The following is a 17322-nucleotide window of genomic DNA, read 5'->3' on the forward strand; positions in this document are numbered from 1 at the left end:
AGGAGGCGTTTCTTATGTCTTATTTGGTACGGGTACGGGCTAGCGGGTATTTTTGCTTTTTGACTGCGTTTCTTGGGAAGGACCATGGTTTGAATGATGGTCGAACCACCTGGGAACTGGATGGATGGAATGCATACCTATTATACCCGGGATAGAAAGAGGAGGATAGCGTACCAAGGGGGCCTGCTTTGAGCTTCAAATCTATTTCTTGCTACTCGTCAACGAAAATAAATAAAAAGGGGTATATCATCTTCATCCCAGTACTTTTCCATCATAATTCGTTATCCCGTAAATTCAATCTTCCCGGACCACCCCTTAGAAAGTCTCATCCATCAAATCCGGATTCATCTTCACCACACTCGGACTAAACTCCGACTCCTCCGGCATCTCCCCGGCCGTCAACAGCAAATTCTCCACAATCTTCTTACTCGCCTCCCTCGCCGGCGTCTGCAACAGCTTCGACGGCGGCAACGCAAACTGGATCGTCTTCGGTGGGCTCATCCCTCCGAAAGGATCCTGCTCGCTATCACTCTCCCAATCGATCTCCTCCAAGTATCTCTTCTTTGCTTCCACCGTCCCCTTGGGAATGGGCGTCTTGCCGGCGTTCGTGGCGTTGGCGGCATTGGCGCTGAAGACATCTTTTGTCTTGCGTCCAGCCATCGGTGTCTGGACGCTTAGTCCCGGTGTTCGAGGCGCCGTGCGGGCAGCGTAGGCGGCGGCGGCAGCGCGGGTGTTACCCCGGTAGGCGGAGCGGATGGGGGACATGAATGCCGCGGAACGGAGTTGGGGGACTTCCATCTCGGGAGAGGACATGAAGGAGTCTTGCCATAGTGGTCTGTCCTCCTTCGCCTTGCCCTTGCCCTTGGGGTCTAGAAGGGGTTTCTTCTCGGTGACTTTCCACTTGATCGGGGATACGCCGCTCGCCTGGTGGCCTTTGTGTGGTGTTGCCCCAACGCGGTAGTTCCTGTCTGGCATTCGGTGGAGGATGGGGTCCTTGTTGGCTGTTCCGCCGCGCTGTTGTTGTTGTTGCTCGCCGAAGGGAGTGTTTTGGGCTCGGTGGGGCGTCATGGACATGTCGGGTAGACGGGCTGTGTGTTGTCGGAAGATGAGCTCGCTGTCGTCGTCTTCCATGGCGTCGCCGCCGGAACCGGAACCGAAACCGGGTGTTTTGTTTGCTTCGGCGGCAGCCTTGAGCTCGCGGCGCCTGAGTTGCTCGTATGGAGAGTCGAGATTGGCGAACTGAGGACGTGAAGGTATCGATTTGGTCGCTGGTGGGCGAGGAGTGCTTCCGCTGAGGTCATCGCCAGTATCAGTCAAGACGGAATCGTTTGTTGTGCGCTGCCGGCCCTGGTCTTGTCCTCGGGCATTGAATGTAGACGATTCATCTTCGATGGTTATGTCGTGGCTGCGACCGGCGCTCTGGGGGTGAGGTGTTCGGGCTGGGGTGGTTTGATCGTGGGCGGATGTTGATTCTTCGTTGCTGTTCAAGACTGTGGTTTCGTTGCCATTGGCAAGCTCTTCGTATCCCGAAAGCGAAACATTGGCCGATGCCTCGAAGAATTGTTTCCAGAACTAAGAACACAACGGTTGTTAGTTGGAGGTTGTGCGAGGCGCTGAAGAGATGTCGAACCTTGGTTGATTCCCAGACTGATTTTGAATGCTCGCCGTATTGCTCGACTAGTGGTAAGATGTTGGTGGTGACAATGCGATGCGCTCTGCTAAAGTTGGAATCGATTTCTGTGACGGAAGGTCAGCAATGGCTTGTTTGTCGGACTTGTGGTTCTGCATGACCGGACCTTGTAGCGTCAAAGTAATGGACTGCTCGAGCTTTTCCAGCTCCTCCGTAAGAGTTAGCGGCCTCGTATTGGATGTTCCGGGGACTGACATGATCTCGGAGGGCAAATGGGCTGGTCGGTTCTGTTGTTGTTTTGTTTTGTTTGTGAAGAGCCGGTAGAAGTCCGTAAAGGGCAGCGGGCTTGGCTTGTAAGTTCCGGCGCGTCATGGGCCGTAGAGTCGCGTTGCGGGGCATTGATTGCCGGCTGTGGTGGGGCCGCTATTACAGGGGTCCGGGGGTGTAAGTTGTACATCACGGGTGAAACCAATTTCATGTATGGTTCGTATTGTACTATGGTTCTTGTTTCTAATTCAACCATTTGACAAACTTGTGTCTTTCCGGGGTATCTAATCATGCTGAACATGTATCAATAAGCCATAGCCATCCATCCCTGTAGCGTGTTGCTCCTGTGGTTCCGTCCAGAAAACACCAGTACGCCCCAAATGCAGTGAGAAAGAGATAACATCCCCTCCGTTCTAGAATGCCAGTCAACCAGCTAACTCTGACCGGCGCCACGTCGACTGGAAGCACCCCGTGTGGAAGCACCCCGTGTGGAAGCACTCCGTGTGGAAACACCCCGTGTGGAAACACCCCGTGTGGAAACACCCCGTGTGGAAACACCCCGTGTGCGAGGCCCCTTCTAGCGGCGACTAGGTCTTGCTGATCGACCACGGACAACGGGTTTGGCTTTGGGAGCAGGACGAGCTCTTGTTCCCCTTCCTGTCTTTGCTGTGGACGCTTCGGCCTCCTCTTCGTCTGATGCTTCCTCCTCATCGCCGGATTCCTCTTCTTCGTCCTCCTCTTCCTCCTCGCTTTCATCTCCATCTGGGGACTCCTCCTTCGTCTTGCGAGCCTTGCTAGCTGCCCGCTTCGCACTCCGGGCTCCTCTGGCCGACTTCCGCACCGGACTAGGGGCAGAAGTCTCGTTATCCGTATCCTCCACAGTACTACTGCGAGTCTTGGTACCAGCTTCGGTGCGCCTGCGCTTCTTACGTTCGTCGCTTGTCTCGTTCGGGTCCCATTGCGGTGGGCTGCTGGGCGGGTCGCCCGGGGGAGCAAGCGCCGCTTGTAGCATCAAATCTCCGTAGTCGTCGCGAGGTAGAGAGAAGTCTTTGTAACGCCGGGGCTTGCCCCATTCTTCGGGAGGGTCAAGGCTGTTCTCTCGCTCGTCGATCGCATCCAGGTCGTAAAACGTCCCAAGTTTAGCCCAGATTCCCGGTATGCGTGTGTGAGGATTCTTGAACGGGTCGAAGCCGTGGTTGCGGAGATGCTCGCTAATGGATATGATGCGAAAATGCTTGTGCATACCTGGAGGGAAGTTGGGTGTTAGCTGGGTACTGTAAATCTACTTGGGTTGTGACCTCCCCGCAGGTTTCCATCTAATCACACCCTTGAACAGCGAGGCGACCTGATCATCTGTCCAAGGGTCGTTCGGGTCGAACTTGGGTTTCGGAGGTTGGGCAGCGGGCGGTGCAGGTACGGGTGTTGTTCCAGCGGCTGGAGTGTCAATGTCCATGGCATCGTCATCTCGTGGTGTGGCCGTTGACGGCGTGGCGGCGGCCGTGCTGCTGCGGCCGCCCTTTTTCTTTGGGGGCATCGTCGCAGATGGTAGATCTGAGTAGCGATATACAAATATGCTATGCTGTGCCCAAAATTTGACAGGTCGTGGATGTTGTGGTGGTTGATGTTCGGTAGAAAGTTGAGAAGTGGAAGCTGAAGCTCAGATGCTCACTGCCATCAATGGTTATCAAAATTACGGCAGGCAGCTTGGTAGGAAGATACTTGCTCTAGAAGTACCAAAGTGCCCTGCGCCTGCAGCGGCGAGACATGACCTGGATGTTACTAGAGCCTGGTGTTGTTGCAGGGGTTAAAGACATGCTGTCTCAGTGTTTACTTCAGCGGGGTTAGGCCTGGATTTGTCCACTCCCGTCCCGTCAACTCGATGCCGCTTGCTCGACACGCGACCGGCAGCGCGACACGACAGACGACAAGGGACGATACATCGTCTTTCAAAAAGAAACGTGAAGCACAGGTGAAGAGAACCTGTCGATTCTGTGACTGAGCTGCTGAAGAAGTGGAACTAGCTAGTGGTTCTTCAGGTTGTCACTCGTCTTTAGTGCCTCGAATGGCTGCGCATCAAGGTTCTCACTCATTGACTGTTTGGTGAATCCTTAACCCGTCAATTGCTGCATTAACAACCTCTTTCACCTCCAATGCTCACGACAAGCATCAGGCAAAATGGCTGAGGAAAGGGAGACTTCTGCGGACCTCTTTGCAATTCCCAATTTTTGGCGGTCATCGAGGTTTTTGGACCAAGACAAAGCAGCAAACCCTCTCTTTTCACCCAACTTGGAAATATCAGGTATGTTAATGTGACTGCATGTACGCTGGTGCAGACAATCATGTTAACCGTAAACCAGGTTCCTCCTTCCAGTTTCTTCCATTCGGAAACCAAGACAAACCTCTGAATTCTCTCAAACGCCCGCTACAAGAAGAGGGCCAGACCAGCTTCTTCAGACTACCTCCCGTTTTGCGAGAGGCCGCTCTCAGCGATGAACCCCAGCTGTCTGACGATCTCTTCTCCGATGGCATTGGCAGTGCTGGAAACGGGAAGAAGGGCGAATCCCCGGCTGATCTAGATGACGAGGAGGATTACTGGCTCACACTGGACGACGCCGAACCCAAAACACCCGAGTACAAGTCCTGGGAGGCATTCAATCCAACAGCGCACCACGGTCCATCTGATGTTGTCTTTATCAGCGAGGCCGGACCTGTTGCTTTTGACGCGCTCATAACCGAGATCCCGGACGATGGCACAGAGCCTGTCCCGGATATCCTCGACAATGCCTTGTACTACGCCTGTCTGTTAGGGCTGGCACAGGGGAGAAGCTCTGTCCTCTTCTCGTGGGACTCTGAAAAGGGCTCGTTTGTCAAGACGGCACCCCACCTTAAGATCTCGGGTGTCTCTGTTCAGTTGATACAGGGAATGGATCAGCTTTGCCTTGACTGTGGAAATGCCGTCAAGGCCCTTGGAATCTTCTCCGAGTCGGCTTATTTCGAATCACCCACGCCAACAAGCGTGGCCCTAGCAAAAGTGGTAGATCAACTGGTCTTGGCTGTCCAAACCGAGGTTGCTGCCCGCAGTAAGGCTGTCAGGTCCATACTTCAGCTACAATCTGTTGTCATGCCGGCACACGCCATCCTAACGTACTTCCACACGCTCAGCAACAAGCTGGCACAAGAGAAAACGGAAGAGGGAATGCTCTCGTGCCTCTTCCGGGAAGCTCAGGCCGTTGAGTACCAAGGTGGCCTACTCCCTGAGGTCACCTGCGAGGTGCTACGGCTTGCCTCAAAGCCATGGATCGAATTCGTCGAAGAATGGATCGGTCTAAAGAACGAAGAAGGCGCCCCAATATCCAAGACGGGTTCAGGGAAGTCCTTTGTCAAAGTGGCCGACAAGATGTGGATAGACGACCACGGCTTTGAGCTCGAGGAACCCGACTTCTTTCTAGATGAGGACAGGATGCCTTCATTTGTGCCTCAAGACATTGCCCGCTCCATCTTCGACACTGGTCGTAATCTGCGCTTCCTCAAAGAGCACCATCCAGACCATTTTCTCTCAAAACGAAATGTCGTCGCACTTACCAAGCCACCCAAACTCGAGTGGCAATTCTCCTGGGATGCCATCACGTTGTTGGAGATGAGAGTGAACGAGTACAAAGCTGCAGTGACTCGCTTGGTGCAAAACGCAGCATCAGGAGATCAGTTCTCGACACGTCCATCCACTACACACGAACCAAACGAGTACAAACTCACCTACTTCGGAAAGAGTGAGGAGGAAGTCGCTGCTGCTGTCCTCGCCTCAATCAACCAGCTAGCTCAACCTCTCGACAACCACGAGTCCGACGATGAGCTCACCACCATGCTTCACAACCGCTTGTATTCAACGTCAGATCAACCCACCAACAAAGAGGAGGGCTTCAATCCACACTGGTCCCTCGTTCCATTGCTCTCTTTCGGCTCCCTCGTCGACACCCAGTCAAAGCTAGTCAACGATGAATGCATGAAACTGCTCCTCGGCCCTCACAAGCTCCGAGTGCACACCAATCTCATGAGGCAATACTTCCTCCTAGGCAACGGGATGCTCTGCAGTCGTCTCTCCCACGCCCTCTTCGATCCTGACCTTGAGTCCGCCGAGCGCAAAGCCGGCGTTGCCTTCAGCGGTGGTGTCATGGGTCTCCGACTAGGCGGCCGAGATACCTGGCCACCAGCCAGCTCCGAACTCCGTCTGGCGCTCATGGGTGTTCTCTCCGATTGCTACGAGCCGCCCGCTGGCGAGGACAGCGACGGACAAGAGGAGGAGGCGACAGGAACGGGCAAGTCCATGCTTTCCCGCACCTACAGCTCCGATCTACCCGGTGACCTAAGCTTCGCCGTGCGCGATCTTACTTCGGAGGAGATTAACAAGTGCATGGACCCTGACGGCTTAGAAGCGCTAGACTTTCTACGTCTATCGTACAAGGCTCCGTCAGGACTGCAGTATATCATGACGCCCCTTGTCCTTTTAAAGTACGACCGCATCAACAAGCACTTGCTCCGCATTCTACGTATGCTATACGTAGTCAACCACCTCTCCCGCGACGTCCAACTGCTTGCCCGCCGCACTCGCCTCAGCAACGCCACCATCCGCTTTTGCACGGAGGCGAACCACTTCGTTAGCAAAATGGCGGCTTATTTCTTCGACTCCGGGATCACCACGATCTGGAACCAGTTCGAGGAGTGGTTAGACTCGATAGAAGCTGAGTTCCTCGGAACCCGAGCCGGCAGCGACGGTCACGGCGCCGACGACAGCGCCAGCGTCGAACAAACAGGGTCAGGCACCTCCCACCCCTCATCCAACTCCAAAAACAAAAAATCCTGCTGCTCCCCCGACCTAGTCAGCGACAAACAATCCCACTGTCTAGACGAAATCATGTCAGCCCTCTTCTTACGAAAACGACAAACGCCCGTCCTTAAACTTCTAGAAGAGATCTTCACCGTCATACTGCGCTTCGCCAGACTAATGCGTTCTCACAATACCAACAACAAAAAACCAGCCACCACCACCACCACCACTAGCAGCACCAGCAAGAAAGGCAAAAGCAAAGAACAGGCCACCAGCAAAGACGGAGAGTACGCCGCCGACTCACCAGAAAGTCTTTACGCCATGTTCAGGAAGAACGTAGAGGTTTTCTTGACGGTGTGTAAGGGGTTGGGTGAGAAGGCCGCTGCTGCTGCTAGTAAGAATAAGGGATATGGACATGGACATGGAAATGGGAACGTATTGGGGAAAAGGGTAGGGGAGAGTCTGGCGGAGATGATTCCTTTGGCGTTGGACATGATGGGGTATTATGAGGGAGAAAAAAGGAGGTACCAGGGCTAAACTTTTCATGGAACAAGTACATACAAGGATGGGATGGGTTATTAGGGCAAGAAAGGACATGTAACAATCGGTATGGCTGCGTGGCAGTTGTTGTTGTTTGATGGTGTTGAGTTATCAATTGGTTAAATTATGAAAGGGTAGAGCGGCATGGCATGGCGTGGTTATGTTTACACTCACTCGTAGGATAGATAGCAGCAGGACTGATACCCATTTGCTTAGTTAGCCAGCTTGTGTCATGTGCTTTCTTTCTCTTTGTTGAATCTGGATGCGGGGTCGACTCCGACCACTTCGACTGCGCAACCAAGGCAACCTCTCTGAGAACACCGAGAGTTATTGAAAGCCTGTCCGCCCCCGACTACCTGAACGGAGGCCAACCCCACGACAGTGTCTCTCCCACATCCAACAACCACATTTTCATTATTATATCAGGCCCGGCTCATAAGCAATGATGCCCAAGACAGTCAGTCCTCCATACCTCTATCCCAAAGAGACTTCAAACCACCGCAAAGCAGGTACATGCAGAGATGTTACTGAATAGCAGACACTCGTTAAGTCCTACATGGGGACTTGAGGGCTCAAGTGTCGATACAGTACCTACTGGGATCATCTTGAGGTTGTGAGCAAGTTCAATAGATCCTATGTAAGCAGGTAGACAGACACACACACAGACACATCACCTCTTCCCAAAAAAAGAACATGACCCTTGAAGTGCTGCGGTCCGGGGCTGAAATATGAGTTGTGTAGAGATCGCTTTTACTCCCGCTAGGGGTAGGCACATCCTCGGTTATTTCGCTCCTTCCTTCCTTCCTTTTGGCTGAGTTTCTAGGTACTCTGGTGATCAGTTTCTGGTCACTCCTTCCTTGACCGTGGTTTATTAACCCAAGCCACCTCATTTCTTTTCAATCTTCCTGCCGCAAGTGAATGGTTACCTACCTACCTTTTGATTGCTCAAACCTTCTTTTCTTTAGCTTTTGGGGATTCTGGTGGATAAAAGAACCAAGTGAAAAAGAAGTGAATGACGAGAGCAGATGAAAAGGTGAGTTTATTCCGTCTGATCTGAGGCTGATCTGTCTAGATCTATCCGTGGAGCTCCGTCGGTTCGGTTCAGTTAAGCTTAAATCAACTACTACAACCCCGCCAGAAGGTGGAGGGGGTGTTGGATATTTGAACGACATGGGATGAATGAATGGGAAGTGGAAGTGGACGCCTAAGTTGAAGTTGAAGTCGAAGTGAAGTACATACATCATGAAGAGGTGATGTGATGCGTCTCAACTAACGATTGACAACGATGGAGTTACTGACTGCGGACCAGATGTTAACTGGGTTTGTGTCTGTGTTACCTTGTCATTACTCCTTTGGTCATCTATCGCTTATATTATATGATATGTGAGAAGATGGCGAGCTTAATGGATGAACAACCCCCTACCATGGATACCTATATTCTTTACGAGCTCTGTGGTGTACGAATGGGGGGCTCTTAACTTTTACGGCAGATACTCTTTCGCATCAGGTGTTTTGAGGTCATGACGGATCATACAGTGAGGGATACCGTCCTCAGAACCAAACTATGGACCTTGGGAAAGGTTCAAGGCGGGAGAAGGTATTCACATTCATGTTCTCATCCCCGACTTTTCAAGATATTCTCCTTCTCACAACTTCGCATACCTCATCCTGTTCTTCTTGCTTTCCGCAACCCGGCACTTCACCAGCTTATTACCAGCACTTCACTACAGGGGCATATCCTTATTCACGTTGATCATGTATGGCGACCGGAGACAACCTGGTTCTCGGGAATCTTCACCCTTTCTCATTTATGCCTCCGATGGATCTGACGATACTTACAAGGAGGGCAATAGGAGAACACGGTCTTGGCTATCTTTCTTCCTGGGCAGACGTAGACGTCATGCTCTTGCTGAAGGATGCTATCCCCTTTCATCTGATTGTTTCCCCCTGTTTTTCAACTGACTTGATCCAAAGAAACTGACAGAGGCCTCTTTCGTCGAACCGACGATGAAGGAACCTGACAGAGCGACAGTGCCTTCCTTCCATCCGGTAGCTATGGCAGATTGCTAAAGACCATACTAGGAAGTTCTCCGTGATGTAACTTCCCTGATTCGGCCCCTTGACAAATCTCACGATACCTATTGTAACTACTTCCTGGACATTCAAATATGGTTTCTTTGACATTCATCTTCATTCTTCGCCACCCCGCTTCCCTTTTCCTTTTTTCGTTTGCATTTGTTTACATCTCGATCTTGATGTTCAAGCTCAAGTTCAGGTTCTAGTTCAAATCCAAGGTCAAGTTCAAGTCCAAACTCGTGCTCACGTTCATGTGAATTGTTCCTGTAAGATACTACTTCATTCACCACCCATCTATATCAGGAACTTTTATCATACCTCCATCACTTCAATCATTTCTATTCCAGATACCCTGAGCGAGGAAAACGGCAACTTCCTTGATCGTTCCTTGATTGACAAAGTGTGTTTGTTGTTGGCGGACCCATGGCTCCGGAACAAATTCCGACTTGCCCTCTTCTTTACAAAGCTACCTGAAGGTGACAACATTGCTTTTTGTTGTTTACTTGGCACATGTCAATGTGTCAATGTCACTGTCCCTTCAGAGTTGGTTGGCTGGCTGCAAGCGTTCCCACCTAACCGTTACGACGAGTATACCTAATCTGCGCGGAGCGAACTCCGCGCAAAGTCGGCGCGGACCCTGTCCAGCTAGGTAGCTACCCTCCTACTCAGCTCTCATCATCACTTCTGACTTCCTGGTAGTAGTAAGTCACCTTCCGGTACACACACTTGCGATTGAAGCTTGAAGAATCGCCATTTCCACCGTTAGATCTACAACAACCAACACAAACTGCCTGGTTCGCTTACAAAAGCCTTACTACACCATCTCGACGGTCGACCAGCTTGATCGACTAGGTACCTAGTATTCCTGCTAGTCAAGCCAAGGAGCCAAGGTAGTGTAGTGTCTACCACCCCTTAGAAAGAATCAAAGACCGACCCCCTTGGGCCCCCTTAAGTCGCTGTTGATCACTCCATCTACATAGTACACAGTAGTTAGTGACCATCGCTAATCTGGGCAATCTGGCTGGCGAAAACGGTGTGAAATCTCTGATGCCGATTTCTTTACCCTTTTTCTTTTTCTTTGCCCTTTTCTTTTTTTGCCATGACATCACGCATCACGAGCCAGTTAGATCGATTTAACAAAGTTTGGTAGCGAGGTAGGGTATGTACATATGGTCGGGAAGCAAGTGGGATGGATGCAGGGTCCTCTTCGTCCCTCAATGTCTCAAAGATCCTTAGTTCGATGCGAAATCGAAGCAATGGGAGATTTTCCCCTCCTAGCCGCCACAACATGGCAAAGGAATTGTGCGATTCCACGACAGACAGCTCGTAGGTAGGTAGGTAGGTAGGTAGGTACCTATTGTCCCTTGTGAGTGAGTGATCCTATCGGAAGATTCCGTCTGTCTTTTGTAGAATGTAAGCTTTTGTGCGAGCTCAGCTCTGCTATAGGTTGAAGGCTCTCGAGAGTAAGTGAGGTGGTAGTCACTACTCCTCACTGTGGTAGTGTAGTATACATAGGTAGGTATTGTGCCACGCAGTTGGCAGGTCAAACAGTTCAAAGTCGCAGTCAACTCAGGTCAGGCACCTAGGTGTGCATAGTATGGTTGTAATGTGCGGTTCATCACTCTGCCATTCTGCCTAGGTATGGTATGGTATGGTATGCTATGCAAATCGACGGAGGTTTTCTCCTCTGTCTTTAATTGACCAGAAGACATTAAAGTATGGTATGGTATGCTATGCAAATCGGCGGAGGTTTTCTCCTCTTGTCTTTAATTGACCAGAAGACATTAAGGTTGAGAACTACCTAGAAAAGCAAAGAGCCACTTTCCTTGTACCACGTCAACAAGGCTCAGAGCTTGACGGCAAGTAACAGCAACAGTGATGAGAGTGGCATGGCAGACAGACAGGCAGGCATTGAAGCATGTGTAGTCTCAGTAAGCCATACCAAAGAAGGTAGTCTAATCTTTTTGACGGCGGCTGTCTCGCCTGTCTTGTCTGTCTCGCCTCGTTCGCCTCGTTTTTTGTGCGAGTTGGGCTTGGTGAACTCGGGTTTACCATTGCGTTGCCATTGCCGTTCCCTTGCCGTTGCCTTGCTGTTCGAGAGCCAAGCATCCAAGAACGAGATTTAGTTCTGACAATATGCGCTGTACTGATGCCGTGTAGACGCCCCTCTAGAATGGGATTCGCTGTGAGAGAAATCCCAGTCGTTCATTTGACCGGAAATACCTAAACTGCCTGGCGGCTTTTTACCTCGGTGTCGAAATGGTCGAATGTCGATCAAGGGGTTGAAACAATTAGGTGAGATATACTACACCTAACTGACCTGGCATGCATATAGAGTCTATGGTAGGCTCTCAAGTTTTCAAGTCATGTCTTTTGAAACGCGCCAACCAGAGAGACATGAGTAATAGGAAAGAGAACAGCTAATGACTTCGGACTTGAGTCGGACGATCTCTTTGTGAAGTGAACAGATTTCCGTTCGTTCGTCTTTGGCATATTGCCTATTGGTATTGTCAAAGACTTTTTTCTCGGTCTCTCTCCAAGCGTTGTTACCATGCAACGTAGCAACGTCGTAGTATGTAGAAACCTTATCTCACTCCCGTAATCTGATCATAAAATACCATCTGGTATGACTTTGACCAGCAACAACGGCGCCAACAAGCATCACTGCCCAGTCGACCAGGTCCAGTTGACCAAGCAGTTTCCGGGCCGTGTTCTCACACCTGAATGCCGGCCCGTCAAGTCGTGTCAGTCACATGCTTGTTATCTTCTCTTGAAACCTCAAAACATTAATTGTCCCCGACCATAGGCGATGTCGTGAGTGAAATGGTGATTTGGTGATTTCGCGGAATTCAAAGACCCCCTCGCCGCCAAGACAAATTTCCGGAACATTTCGAACGATTCATTTTACATGGCTGGCCCATGCTCTATGTCCATGTTTACTGATCTGAGCGAGTCCTTGACATGAGAAAGGTATCAATGCATTGCCATGATTCTTTTCTCTTGTGCCATGCATTCAGACAGCAAGCATCATTTCTTGCTCAAAATTCATGCCACACTTTCTTGCATGTCTTGTCTGCTACCGACAACGACTCATGGAAGCCCAGGAGTCAGGCCAGAGTCCAGGAGCATCAAAGTCCTTTCGTTTCTTTCCAGCCTGAATGGTTGGGGAGAATGGTTGTCGTCAACCCAGGATCAAGGGTCCTTCAAAAGCACACACCAAGCAACACACCAAGCAACACACCAAGCAACGCCAACAGGCCCTAGCACAGGGCCCTTTTCGAGGCCTGATACTAGCCAATCTGGCAGTCTAGTGAGCCAGGCTACCACAATCACTGGCTGGCCGTCAAGGTTCGCATTTTGGCACAGCTTGCCTTTCGTTTCTCTGTCTGTCGTCTCTTTGAGTTTGTAGCGAGCAAAGAGCGAGGGAATAAAAAAGACACTATGGTCATGTGGTGCCATTTCACCTTCCCCCTTTGGCCCCTATCTGGCCGAGTTCCATGGTTCTGGGGTCTTGGGATTTGATGCGGTGAATGATAGACGCCCATGTCAATTATGTCAAAAGAAACGCAGAATGCTTGGCTCCTTTGGCTTTTGTCTTCTTGCATTGTCCCAGTGTCTTTAAACAATTTTCTGTAGAGAGACATCCGTAACGATGGTACCTAGTCGTCGTTGCAGATAGTGGAGTTTTATACGATACCTAACCTCTAGTGTGCAGTCAGTGATCTGATCTCTAGGTTGTTGTTGGAGTGGTTGGAAATCCACAGCCCACCAGCGTTCGGCAAACTCGACCGTTGTTCAGCCCATCCATCCAGCGGTTCGCTCGTGGGCTCGTGGGTGTCATTAAACTCATGGGTCCAGTGGAGTTCCCGAGATCTCTGGTGCACTATCCATCGGGGCGGGCAGCCTTCCATCTCATCTTCCGAGCAACTCTATCCATCCATCTGGCATCTGGCATCTGCCATCCCATCATCCCCTCCCGTTTGGACGTGATGTGGGTGTCTTGTGCGTGCCCGCAAAAGTCGATTCGCAAAAAAATTGTGGGAATGCGGGCGCTTTTCGAGTGGGTTTGGGCCTGGTGGAGGAAGGAAACGCGTGAACGGTGGGCGGTGGGCGGTGGGCGGTGGACACGAAAGCGGGTTGTCTGTGGGTGGACGGGATCGATGGAAAACTCTCTCCATTTTTTTTTCGTGGACCCTCCCGTCTGCTTGGGCTCTGCACATGTGCGATCCTCGGCGGTGGGGGTGGGCAGAAGAAGAAGTCCCAGTTTTCCCCGGTGCGCCCACCGCCCCTCCCGCGCCGAACGCTCCAAAAAAAAAAAAGTTCCCCTCCATCATCACTCGCTCCCGCGCGAACCACTTTTTAAGCCCCTTCTTTATTCTTGCTGCTCCAGCGGCCGAGCTGCTAGATCATGTAGTGTCCCACGTAGCCGTATGGATGGATGGTGCGGTGCCTGACCTCACTTGAAGCTACCCCTCTATTTACCACCTTGGTACATGTATAAGGCGCGGGCGGCCACCACCAAACACCACGTCACCAAGGGACTGGGAACTTTTGGGTCCCTTTGTCTTGGAGAGCAAAAAGAGGGGAAGATGGGGGGGGGGTCTCCAAATTCCACCTGGAACGTCAACTCGCTCGATGAGGACGAATGAAGCGTTGGCGTGCTTTCTCTTCGGCGACCAAAAGCATTTGATAAACAGCCAACATCCAACCAAACTCAAAATCATGTGACCTGTGCTGTTCTCTGGTTCTCTTCTCTTGCCTGACCAAACCGTTTTTGGTTAGGGCTTCTTCGGCACCTACCTAGGGGACCTCAACAAAAACTTCCCTGATTTGATTACCAAGATTACCGCGATACGATTACAATACCGCTGGCCCCCTGGTCATCACAGCCGCGAGATAAAAGCAAAGAGATTTTTGAAGTTGGTTCGAGTTGGGGGCCAGGCAGTTGCATGGTTACACCAAAAGACTTCAAGAGAGACTGACAAGTGTCAGAGGGAGAATGGCCATTGGTCGAAAAATCGACATGCAGCACGCAAGCCAAGCGAACCAAGGCAAAGGAGAAAAAATCTCAGACATTCTCACAGCAACGAAGAACAGCGCTAGCCACGTTGTTGAGCACAACGGAGCGAGGAGGCCGGCCTGCAGCAGACCGCCAAGCGGGAGTCAAGAAGACATCGGCAAACCGGACCAGTCGGGGCCTCCGTGAGCCGACCTCTTCTCCCGGCCTAGTGGAGCATTCCTGGCAAGGACCAGGCCGCGAAAGGCCGATGCCGCGGCGTGGATGCCACGACTCGGGAGAAATCACCGAAATCACGCAAAGGTTACCGCTTTTTCCCATTCCCGTCGGATTTATCCCCACGTTGTACAGCCAATCACATCTGGTGAAGGACTTGCATGCTGACGACTCAACGGGGTATGCAGCCAGCAAACCACATAATTGGCCAAAATAGTGTGGGGATAAATCCGAGTTGAATGAAAAAAAGCGGTAGATGGCTAGACTAGAGATGGCTAGACTAGAATTGATGCGTGGCTAGACTAAACCCACTTTTCTAGGTGTGCAGCCAATCAATTCAATCTCTGGCTCCCAACCGCGCCCGCCAACTTCACATCGCCAAGTGCATTCGCGAGCCTCTTTCGTACTTCAATTGAGGTCATCGCCATCTCCGTCGCTATCGTTGTCATTACCGCTGCCACTGCCGCTGTCAATGGGATCGTTGTTGCGTCGTTTGCGACTTCCCTGTGATCCGCCGCGACGCTTTCGCTTCTTGGTCTGTTACTCTTCAGATAAATCGTAGACTTGCTCTCCCTTGTCCAGTTTATCGAGAAGCGCATCCCACTTGTCCAATTCTTCGTTAAGATAGTAGCAAACGGCGACACTAATTCCAAAAACTCTGAGAACCTCAATAGTACCTTAATTAATTAACTAGATTGGAGACTCTGAATGACTTCAAAATAACGCGGATTTGGTGATGCGCCTTGTAAGTTTTCGCACGGCTGACACAGATATGGTTGCGCGGCCAGAAAAGTGGGGTTAGTCAAAGCGAGCAACCAAGTCGATGATGGTCGTAACGGTTTGTTCCGGCTGCCGTTGCCCCTTGCCAGTGGGCAGTTGCCGTCGGCAATGGCTTCTTAGAACCTTTGACGTTGCACCCGTGTGGGATACGCTCTGATGGAGCACAAAAGCTTGAACTTCTGATAGACTCAAGATGATGCGAATCAGGAGAGCTTCAGATTGTCTCAGGCCTCGTAGGCTGTGAACTCATGAGTTGTGTGGACAGCCAACGAGGCGGTTGTCCTTCACTTCACCGTTCTTCGTTGCCAGCAACAACGCCGAGTAAATGCCGTAATAGGTCGCCTACAGCAGGCTTATCACTGCTGCATCGGCGTAATCGGCACTCTTTGGTTCACTCTGTAGCGCTGGCTGAAAAGGGGGGCTCGGTATGCATTCTTGCGCAGGTCATTGATGATCTCGAGTATCGGGCAGAAACTCTTACTGGCCTGGGTCAACATCACGAACACTCAGCAACCGGCCAACCTGGGATTTGGTCAGATTGTCAGGCCATTTGTTGCAGCCCGGAGCACGGTCATGACCACCAAGGTGTTGCTTCCCTTTCCCTTTGACGGACCTGCGCAAATTGCATTCAACACCAGCTTTTTGGGTTTGGAAGGGTCCCTATGTCTCTGGCCAGGCTTGCCAGTGCGTAACGAAGTCGAAATTTCGAAATTTTAACTGCGGTTGCAAAGTTGCGGCCGTGAAATCCTCGCGTGAGTTCCCTCAGACCGAGGTTGGACAATGCATCTGTGTTAGCGTTGCAGGATCCCGGCGGCGATCATCAGCCATGATTTAAAACGCCGAGACGGATTTCCATTTCAGGAATCACCGCCGAGGTCGCAGCTCGCAGATGGTTCGCTCGCTCATTCACTTCTACCGCGAGATGTAGAATCAGTTTTTGGCGTAGTCGCCCGTCATTTGGTGAACAAATGAATCGACCGCCAAGGGGTGCCGGGGATGAGTGTATTTTCACCTTGATTTTGCAGCGATGAGACGGCAGCGCAGGGGGTTACGAAGAAGGGCCGAGGGCTTGCTTCGAGAAGGTGTCGTTACGGTACCGTACTGTGTACTGTATGTACTCGCACGCTTGGGTGTCGCGGCAACGGGGATGAACACTCCGGGTTTTCTGAATTCTGTCGGCCTGTGCAACATGTCCAAAGAGGTTGGACCACGGTGCAGACGCTCCCCAAGATCATCGGTGTAATGATGAGCGAAGCCAACCCAGGTGTCGGAACATTTCATTTGATGAGAAGGGTGGGAGAAAAGCCAGGGACCGCCTCACCATGGCATTCCGGAGAACGGTCCTCAGTTGCCGGTGGAAGACACCGACTGCTCTAGGACGAAACCGCCTTGGTTATGTGATGTTATTAAGCCTAGGAAGCGGTTGAGTAAAAGGGTTGGCTAACCCTGCTGCAAAATGAAGATCATGGGCGAGTTAGCTTGGCCTGTGAAATTGGCATGGCCATCGGTGTGTCGGCGAAGATGGTGGATGGCTCGATGGTCAATTATTAGGGGTCTTTGGTCCCAGATCCAGGTGCGTGTTTCAAGAGAATGGCCTTGTTTATATGAGATGGGCGTCGTCGTCTACGGGTCAGCGGAGCTATAAAACGACGCCCTGTAGGTACAGGTATGGCATACACATTTACCACTGCAATGTTGGGTTGTTGTCAAGAGCGGATTCCCATCCATGGCATGGCCCGTCATTCCGGAGACGAAGACGGGAAACACTGGAGCACCTCGAGCCGCCGCTGGATTGGTTTGGACCGGGGCCAGTTTGGGGGCATCTTGGCCCGCTTGGCCGTTCCATCAGGGAAACCTGGGTGTGGGGGGCAGTTGATGTGGTGGTTGAATATCAGAGACAGAAACAAAGACCACGCGGTTGCGGAATTGCGGTTGGCTTGTAAGTAAGCCATCATCGACTTCGGTTCACAAGGA

The 17322-nt window shown here is 51.5% G+C and overlaps 5 protein-coding genes across 5 annotated transcripts; 2 read left to right on the forward strand and 3 right to left on the reverse strand.

The window, feature by feature from the left end:
- Nucleotides 1-256: 256 nt before the first annotated feature.
- On the reverse strand, nt 257-2092 carry B0H65DRAFT_478753 (DASH complex subunit Ask1-domain-containing protein). The gene is made up of 3 exons (XM_062827497.1): nt 1797-2092; nt 1631-1737; nt 257-1572 (listed from the first exon to the last, which is right to left on the reverse strand). The coding sequence occupies exons 1-3, from the start codon at nt 1885-1887 to the stop codon at nt 316-318; spliced, it is 1455 nt and encodes a 484-aa protein (XP_062677834.1). The 5' UTR covers nt 1888-2092; the 3' UTR covers nt 257-315.
- Nucleotides 2093-2102: 10 nt separating this feature from the next.
- B0H65DRAFT_478756 (chromatin modification-related protein EAF7-domain-containing protein) lies at nt 2103-3536 on the reverse strand. The gene is made up of 2 exons (XM_062827498.1): nt 3201-3536; nt 2103-3143 (listed from the first exon to the last, which is right to left on the reverse strand). Exons 1-2 carry the CDS (start codon nt 3429-3431, stop codon nt 2475-2477), a joined length of 900 nt encoding a protein of 299 aa, XP_062677835.1. The 5' UTR covers nt 3432-3536; the 3' UTR covers nt 2103-2474.
- A 211-nt stretch (nt 3537-3747) lies between these two features.
- B0H65DRAFT_478759 (Spc98 family-domain-containing protein) lies at nt 3748-7478 on the forward strand. Its single transcript, XM_062827499.1, has 2 exons — nt 3748-4196; nt 4255-7478. The coding sequence occupies exons 1-2, from the start codon at nt 4073-4075 to the stop codon at nt 7254-7256; spliced, it is 3126 nt and encodes a 1041-aa protein (XP_062677836.1). The 5' UTR covers nt 3748-4072; the 3' UTR covers nt 7257-7478.
- A 5532-nt stretch (nt 7479-13010) lies between these two features.
- B0H65DRAFT_478766 (uncharacterized protein) lies at nt 13011-13850 on the forward strand. The gene is made up of 2 exons (XM_062827500.1): nt 13011-13032; nt 13105-13850. Exon 2 carries the CDS (start codon nt 13184-13186, stop codon nt 13787-13789), a length of 606 nt encoding a protein of 201 aa, XP_062677837.1. The 5' UTR covers nt 13011-13032; nt 13105-13183; the 3' UTR covers nt 13790-13850.
- Nucleotides 13851-14403: 553 nt separating this feature from the next.
- B0H65DRAFT_446253 (uncharacterized protein) lies at nt 14404-16629 on the reverse strand (the record flags this gene model as incomplete). The annotated part of the gene is made up of 3 exons (XM_062825790.1): nt 14404-14848; nt 15113-15226; nt 16361-16629. 3 exons carry the CDS (start codon nt 16627-16629, stop codon nt 14404-14406), a joined length of 828 nt encoding a protein of 275 aa, XP_062677838.1.
- Between the last annotated feature and the right edge of the window lie 693 nt (nt 16630-17322).

The sequence above is a fragment of the Neurospora tetraspora genome, assembly GCF_033439725.1.
Source record: "Neurospora tetraspora strain CBS 560.94 chromosome Unknown B0H65scaffold_8, whole genome shotgun sequence".
NCBI classification, from domain to species: Eukaryota; Fungi; Ascomycota; class Sordariomycetes; order Sordariales; family Sordariaceae; genus Neurospora; species Neurospora tetraspora.